Source organism: Aplysia californica, unplaced genomic scaffold (assembly GCF_000002075.1).
Source record: "Aplysia californica isolate F4 #8 unplaced genomic scaffold, AplCal3.0 scaffold00089, whole genome shotgun sequence".
Classification (NCBI taxonomy): domain Eukaryota; kingdom Metazoa; phylum Mollusca; class Gastropoda; order Aplysiida; family Aplysiidae; genus Aplysia; species Aplysia californica.
In genome coordinates, this window is record NW_004797359.1 from 547,502 (window position 1) to 556,313 (window position 8,812).

Sequence of the window (8,812 nt, forward strand, 5' to 3'; positions counted from 1 at the left end):
GTTTGCCCCCCTGTTTTTACCCATAATTTGATATTTTACAGTTAGATTTGAAATTGTCTTGAAAATAATTGATTTGCGACAGTTTTAGTTTTAGTGGCTTTATGTGTGATCTGCAGCAAACAGTACAGCAGTTTGACCCCTGAAACAGTGCATCTGTGTGCGGGAGTGAAAGTAAAAATTTACCAAAATCATGAAAATTACTGTTAATAGATTTAAAATTAGATCTAGAGTCTAGATCAGAGAGTTAACAGTAATACTAGGTCTAGATCTCTAGTAAGAAATAAAAATAAACATTGTCGCAAGTGCCAAATTATGTGTTAAATGTGCGCCCCCTCGTACATGGGTGCCTCGGTAGCGCAGTAGGTAGCGCGTCAGTCTCATAATCACAAAACCCACAGAGCGATCTGAAGGTCGTGAGTTCGATCCTCACCCGGGGCATAATTTTTTTTTTCTGTTCGTTTACTTGAATATTATCGTAAAACATTTTTATGTGCACTGGAGAATCTTTGTATTTGTAAAAATCCTCTAAAAATTCAAATATTAATTATTGTTTTGCTTGAACAATGCACACTCCCATTTAGGACTTCACAAAAAGCACAAGAAACCAAAGACCAAAAAGAAGCATATTATAAATTTTGTGAAACCACAACGGTATCTTCTGAGATGGCCCATGGTTCTGTTTAAAAAAAAATTCTAAAATTCTAACTTCTGTGTCAGAATTGGTCTCATTGGCCAGAGCAAAAGCCACAGTGAAGTCATCTCTACTCTTATTTCTTCTATTTCGCTTTAATTAAAATACACACTCCTCTTCTGCAGAAGCATCAGTCATCGTTACGAATTGACAAATGAACTTATTTTTGTTAATTTCATCGTCATTATTATTATTAATACATGTATTATTATTTCTTTCATTATTATTATTATTATGTTCATTATTATTTCTATTATTATCATTATTTTCATCATTATTATTATTTTCATTATCATTAAATTATTATTAATATTATTATTTTCATTATCATTATTATCATCATCATCATTATTATTGTTATTATCATCATTATCATTATTATATGATGATGATTATTATTGTTACTAATGTTAATATTATTATTTTTATTATCATTATCTACTTATCTCTACATAGGCCCAGGCCCAAACCTATTGTTTATTTAGTCCATCTTTATAATGACCATGCTGAAAAGACATCACTGGTGGCTGGCTACCCCTACAGATCAACAATTATAATTCACGCGGTTCTCGACCAGGTCAGATGAAAATCCTGCTTGACCACTTGCAAAGAAATATTATAAGAGCAGCTCAATGAATCTCTTTTTTAAAAAAAAATGTAGATCCCCCCCCCCCCCCCCCCCCCCCCCATTGACACAATTTAGATCATTTGGGAGGTGGGGCTTCTGACCATGTCTGTTAAGGCCAACCCGGGTTGAGAGGGATAAATCCTAGAAGAAGGATCGATGATACTCCATAAAAATTTCTTCCTCATTCGTAAATCGAGTTCGGGTCTCTTGACCATAATATGCAGTTGTGAGTGCTGTAAAACCTTACTAAAACAAAATTGGGTCTCCTGCTTGCGACAGCGAAGCGCCTGAGCGCTACACCAGAGATGCCGGTAATGCACCTTTAAGAATTTGAAGAATTCCAAACAACAAGCTGAGATTGAAGAGTGATCAAGGAGAGTCTCCATTAGGAATGATGACAGCAGCAGGTGAAGGAAGAAATGAAGAGCTGAGAGAATTGGAATATTTTTTTTCTTAACATTTTTTTAGTTTAGTACGGGGTTTTACGGCGCTCGCAACTGCATAAGGTCATATCAGCGCGCGAAACAAGTTGTTTTTTTCTCAATAGCCCATTTCACGGCCTGATTCTGGTTAATATTACTAATCAAAAATTTTAAAACACTGAAAATCGAGTGTAAATAGATTTTAAATTTAAAACAACTTTCTAAATAACACTGAAAAATCTCAAACAATCTATTTTATAACCTTCCATAACAGCCAATGGCCTTCATAAAATCTAAAATTCTGCTGGGAACAACGACAGAAAAAATATGTTTCAATTTTTTGCATTTAAAATAGTTCTTTCAGGTCTCTCCAAAGTCTAGACATTTGGTTAAAATGTGTCTTGTTTGTTTGTTTAGTATAGGGTTTTACGGCGCTCGCAACTGCATAGGTCATATGAGCGCGCGGGACACACCTAATACTTTTTCGTTGGTAGGAAATTTTGAATTTTGCCCGGGTGGCGGCCGAAGCCTACTCTTATCGATTTTAGACCACCAAGGGATCTTTAACGTGCGCAACTTGCACACGGGCCCTCCGAGATTTTTCGCCCTTGTCCGAGAAGGCTAGGTGTAGATCTTTCCTACCAGAAGATCAGGGGTGTGGCAGAAAGACAGCAGTTAGGAGGAGCCAAGAAGTAGCAGTAGAAAGGCTGCAGAAAGAGTCAGGAGCCCAGAGGAGGGGGCAAAGGAGGTGAGGGGGTGGGGGCAGAAAGTGGAAATGAAAGCAGACAACAGAACATTGTCAGAGATCAGGAAAGGATGTGAAAGGAGACAATTTTAGAGAAGAAAATTTTTTGGTCGCTACCCGGAATCGAACCCGGGACCTTTGAATGAGAGGCCAACACCTTAACCTCTAGGCCACGAGAGCCCCCTTAAAATGTGTCTAGTCTAATGGTAAAATCTGTGTCGCATCCGACACAGAATGGCTTCTCATCTCCCTGAAGGAGGTAATTCTGTGTTAGGGTCGTGTGTCCAATGCGTAATCGAGTAAAAATGACTTTTTTTCTCTCCTTTTGTTCTGAAATTGTGTAGGAGCACCGACATGTCAGTTGGCATTGAGTTGGTACATGTACAATATAACAGTTCAGGTGGCCCAGGTTTGAATAAAAAAAAAAAAAGAAAAGTGTTTTTTCCTCTCCTGAAAAAAATTTTGCTTTCCAGGCTAGAACAATTGAACAACTTGCTGACAACATGTTTCAAGTAGGACGACAAAAACTAAGATTATACTTGAATTTTCTAGTTTGGTTTTAGTAAGAGTTTTATGGTAATTGCAACGCAATAAGGTCATATAAGTGCTGAAGATTAGAGGTGTTACAAGAGAATAACACAAAAAAGATGGAGAGATTAGGACGATAGATGTTAGATACGAAAGAGCAAACCACATCACAACACCCACCAACCAACCACCCACATACTTGGATAAGAATGATGAAGTTTTACAATGTAACCAACTACAACAGTCACCTAATTCATATAGTTGATTGAATACAAGAAACCATTGGCTCTAAGTCTCTAAAGGTAATTACATGTAAATTCGAGACCTCACCCCCTTCAGGCCTTTGGTAGCTTTATCATCACTCCGTTTCAAAACACATTGACAGGAAGAGAGATGTAAGCCCCTTGAAAGAGGGCAAACTTTTAAGACCTTGTAGTCCCCATGAGTCACAGGAGAGACCACTGTGTGATCATTGTAAGGCCTGGGTGTATGGAAACTTTCTGAAAGCTTCATCAAAAGTATTCAAACTTTCTGCAGACTAAATCCGTCTGTACCACCCTAAGCTCTACCGCAAACATACCCAAACAACACCCAGATGCATTCAGAAGGATAAGAAAAGTGAACACACATCTTTGTAAACACTGACATTTGAATTAAAGGGAAAATAACAAATTCTGCCAAATATTTTGCAAAAGTAAGTGTTTATTATATTAGCACAATAAATAATATTTGCCATCAGAGACCTTTCATTAAAATACACTCCCACATTTGCATTGTTAACAATCAACAGCTTTCAAGTCAATTCTCCTTGTTACTTAACATGACCCTAAGGTCTGAGCACAGCCAGCACAAGCAAATAATACACATATAAAAGAAACATGCAATCCTCAGAAAAGCTAATCCATGATTATCATACCTTGTGATTTAAGGAAGCAAGCTTGCCTAAATATGATAAGTCAGCAAAAAATACTCAGCCAGTTTGACAGTTCAAAAAAGCCAGAACTCTAGCAACTTTTAAAGCCAAAAATGAACTTTTTGCTCAAGCATATAACAAGCACGCAAACATGTATGTTATACGCACACTAGAACACATCTGTAGCCCTGCCAAAAAAAGCTTTTTGCCACTCACCTATACACAACCTTCCCCTCTAAACCATCAATTCGAAAACATCTATGGATCATGTTCAATAAAATGTTCCTGGCAAATTTTACTGTGACAGAATTTTCAAAAATAAATATTGTTTGCGTCATAAAAAAATAATGGCAGGCATATCCTTTTCACAACCATAAAAAAAATCAGCTCTTAAGGTCACCACTTATATGTTTGAACTGAGTAGTGAAAAAGGCTTGTTGCACATGGGAGATAAAAATTTGAAAATAAATTATTGTCTGCACAATTTTCAATATTTCACCAAGGTTATACAATTTTCCCTACATTGGCCCACCAATTACTGTCACCTTTACGCAATGAGATAATCATTTTAAAATGAGAGGACACAAGTTTAAGAGTTTCCTAGATGAAGAGTGTACCAACAAATCCAACAACAGGACAAGTATCCACAACGTCAACTTTTGTTATAGTAAGCATTATACAGCACTTGCTACACAATTAAGTCATACAAGTGCTAAAGATTAGAGGTGTTACAAGAGAGTAACAAACAAAAAAAAGAAGAAGAGACGATAGATGTTTGATAGGAAAGAAAGATCAACCACACCAGAGCACCCTTCAACCACCACAACATCAACACGGCCGTTGTCAGACGAAAGATCTTTCTTTTACACATGGCTCACTGAATGATCAGTCGACATTTATGCATTCACAAATACGGAATTTGAAAACATACATAAACAAGTAAATTAACCCCAAAACATGCAGAAATCTTTCAACAATATATTCTCTGCTGTTTGGTCGCTGGTACATGAAAAATGGGTATTCAATTTAATAATGCTGTAAGAGGTGACCAAGGTAAAGCTCTGGATATCCAGAGAGCTCTACAGACAGACAACTGGGCTACACGATGGTCCCATATAATTAATTTGTAGTTTACAGAGAGTCTGCACAATAATGGCCCCGTTTTGCCGGAAAGCAGGTCAAGGTAATAATAGAAACAAAATAAAAAAAGAAGTAGTAGGAGCAGAGGACACCTGGGTCCACATCGACCATCAATATGATCTGACAGACCCAAACAGGTACAATCACAGGCAGTTAAGTGGAACAATAATTATGAGTTAGTGAAGCAGTAATTTTATTTATATTTTTTTTCTTCAGTTTTAGTGAAAGTTTTATGGCACTTGCAATACAAATAGGTTATGTAAGTGCCGAAAGTTAGAGGTGGTAGTAGAGAGTAACATAAACAGAAAAGAAATAGTGAGAACGACAACAGATGTTTGATGTTTGACAGGAAAGAAATAGCAAGCCACAGTTTGATGCGATGAAGTAAGATAACAGTCACATTTCTCTAGGAACTGATACAGATGATGATAGGAGCACAGGAAAAAGTAGAACAGGCAGACTCTACAAGAAGGCACTAACTTCAACACACAAGTGTACCACCACCATCACAGACAACAGGAACAGCATTTAACTTAAATGGAACTCAGTATACCTTACATCAATTGTTCGAAGAAAACACTAAAAAGTGCAGTAACAACCACCTCTAATGCCTATACTGTCACTTTTCTCCATCAACATTATCTAATAATACTAGGGAAATCACAGTGATTAAACTGACACCTTTCAATTGTCTCCTCCTTCTAAAGAGAAGCATCCTTTTACCGGGCTGCTGGATAAACTTGAATTAACACCAAATTTTTTTTAAGGTGTTCATAAGTAGCCAGATAAACAAGGGTCAGAAAATGTAATGCACGGTGCACCTTAAAAATTACTAACTGCTTGTAATAAACATTCATGGTACATGTGCCCACACTCCCCCCCTCCCCCCAAGAGAGGCAAAGGCATTAAAAAAAATTAGATTTATCAGAGGATATTTTGGTGCCCCCCCCCCCCCCCCCGAAAAAAAGAGAACCTCTTTAGCTGATGGACAATAAAAAAAAAATGATATACCTATTATCTTCTTACTGATATATACACAGGGCTGTACTTTTAACTGCAAACCCTTCAAGAGTGGGGAAAAACAAACACACTTTTACCTTGAATGATGATCCTTACTTCCTGACGGGAATTAAATTGGAATGACTTTTGATATTACAAACACCACAATGTGCCCATGCCATCAGGGCTTTCTGCAAACTCTTAATCAAGATATACCAGTAGACTAGAACAACAAAATGATTTGAGTGAATTATGAGCTGTTTAAAGGAAGAGCGTGATTTTGAAAGTAAGTGTTTTCAAATAAACATTACATTTTGTGTACATGGAATCTGAAATCTCACACTAGACTTAAACTGTACAGACCAGCCCCAACCCCCTACTATATAAACAAATCTTTTACATTTCACTACACACATTATAAATCACATGTCTACCATCTTTGCGAGCCCAAAGGAGAACGCTACTGAAAAATCGCATTTAAACTTTTTTCTCACACTTGAGTCTTGAATATCTCAACAAATTGTTCGTAGCCGTCGCTTGGGGCTTATAAGACAGATCAGAAACATTCTAGGAGTCTTTATGAAAGAGAATAGAAAAACAACAAGGACGTATTGTGACCTTGCAACTATGGGGTCATATTACGTTGTACTACTTCAATTTTGGAAAAGTTGATTATACAGACGCCAGATTGAATCATTTTTTAAATACACATGGCTTCATTTACACCCTTTCAAACATCATCCAAAACACAGGTAGACAAACCTTCCTTTCGAAACATGGGGAAAAACATACCTCAACAGGTACCCTGGTGTAGCATGCTTAACTCTTGTTTCATGTAAGACTAGATATGAAACCCTGTAAATGCAAAAATCACAAAATGTTGATATGTTGATTTTGTGATCACTACTTCATGGTAAGCATGAAATGAAATCGAACCAGCCTACCTTGCTTGACGCCATAGTACTGAAATAATTTGTCCGAAATAATGTTACCATGACAGTAAAATGATTATCATACATGTTGGTATCTATTCACAAAAATAATTAAACAAAAAACATCACATAGGTAAACCAATGTCACATGATGCCATTATACCCTCAGAAGCAATAATCACTTTTCTCTTCCCTCAACAAACAATCGGTATTCATTTCAATGAAAATAAAGCTTTCTCAAAGGAAAATATGAATTTGTTCTCTTGAATAAAAGTTGTTAAAAATTAAGTGATTGCACACAAATGTTATTCAGTCTTTTCCCCACTCGCTTTATCATTCACTTTAAGTTAAAAATACTCACATGTCAGTTAGCTTGATAATTTTCCTTTCCATCAATAACCATGGCACTACAAGAATTTTTTTTTCCATTCAACATTTTGGCATACTATTTTCTAACGCAGACTCCGCAATAAGTACATCATTCAAATCAACACAAAATACTTAACCCTACTTTTTTAGAGGGTGGGCCACCCTCATTTGAGCATTATAGTTTTACAGCACGGTGGCAATTCAGAGATCTTCTGAAAAACAACAGAAGGGCACAGGGAAGGGTGGGGGGTGGAAGGAGGAGTGGAGGCAAGTGAATCGCTGAGCTTTTAAAACACATCCTGTAACACTGTACTGTAAGTAGAGAGGTGAAGGGCGGGTCCCAGGGTCATGTCAGCAGCTGCAGCGTCTCCTCTTTGGTACTGTACAGCAAGATAAAATTGCACCTGTAGAGGAGCAGGGAGGAAACAGTTTGTACATATTGATCAGTTTAGTTTTAGAGATAGTTTTACAGCATTTGCTACACAAATAGGTCAGTTTTAGTTTTAGTAAGAGTTTACGGCACTTGCAACACAATAAAGTCAGTTTTAGTTTTATTAAAAGTTTTACAGCACTAGCAACACAATAAGGTCATATAAGTGCCTAGGAATAGAGGTGTTACAAGAGAGTTTTTGTTGTTGTTGTTGTTGTTATCGATCCAGCAACACCTGGGCTCTCGCCTTCTGTCCAATGCTATGTAGTGATAAATGCAGGTTTGCTGCAGTTGCAGTAATGTTCCGTAGAGTGTGTTGTCGAAGTTAGGTCTCGGAGGGAGAAGGGTAGCTCTGATGTCATTTAGGGCTGTACAGTGGAAAAGGTGATGTTCCATTGTCTCATATGCATAGTCACACAAAGGAAACATTGGGGGAAGTTCTGGTTTTATTCTGTTCAAGTGAAAGTTGAGCTGTATATGTTCTGTTCTTAGGCGGAAGATCGTGGTCTGTTTCTTTCTCTGTAGGTAGTTGATATTGTCATTTCGTTTTGTTGTAGTCATATGTTTGAAAACTGCTGTGCCTGTCTTTCCCAAGGCCCATCTGTTCATCCAATCTTGTTTGCTGTTGCTTTTAATGATTTGTTTTGCAGTGTTGTATGAAGTTGGAATGTTGGGTTGCTCCTGTCTAGATCCCTTTTTGGCGAGTGTGTCTGCTCTGTCATTTCCAGGTATGTTTGAGTGTCCGGGAATCCACTGCATCTCCAGGTTGACGCCACAGAATGTTATCAGACGATGGGAGCCAAACAGTATATGTGTCAAAGTCTTCGTTTAGATGGTGATCATTTTCTATTGCTTGCAAGACTGATAGTGAGTCAGTGAAGATCACTATACTCTGTGTTTTGTTTGGATGAGTGTCAAAAACTGTGCGGAGATGGTATAGTGCTGTTTCAATTGCTATCATTTCTGCGTCGTAGTTGTTGCATTTCTCTCCACAGGCTGCACAGATCTCATTGGA

General features: G+C 37.5%; 1 protein-coding gene and 1 non-coding gene across 3 annotated transcripts in view; one reads left to right on the forward strand and one right to left on the reverse strand.

The window, feature by feature from the left end:
- Window positions 1-345: 345 nt before the first annotated feature.
- Window positions 346-438, forward strand: TRNAM-CAU. The gene is made up of 2 exons: window positions 346-382; window positions 403-438. It is a non-coding gene; the product is annotated as a tRNA-Met (tRNA).
- Window positions 439-7,433: 6,995 nt separating this feature from the next.
- The window catches only part of LOC101849994 (eIF-2-alpha kinase GCN2), a 56,450-nt gene continuing 55,071 nt past the window's right edge, over window positions 7,434-8,812 (reverse strand). For both annotated transcript variants that reach the window (XM_013080498.2, XM_035968834.1), the window contains exon 40: window positions 7,434-7,771. In XM_013080498.2, the coding sequence (XP_012935952.1) occupies window positions 7,714-7,771 (58 nt within the window). In that variant the 3' untranslated portion in view covers window positions 7,434-7,713. The remainder of the gene's footprint in view (window positions 7,772-8,812) is intronic.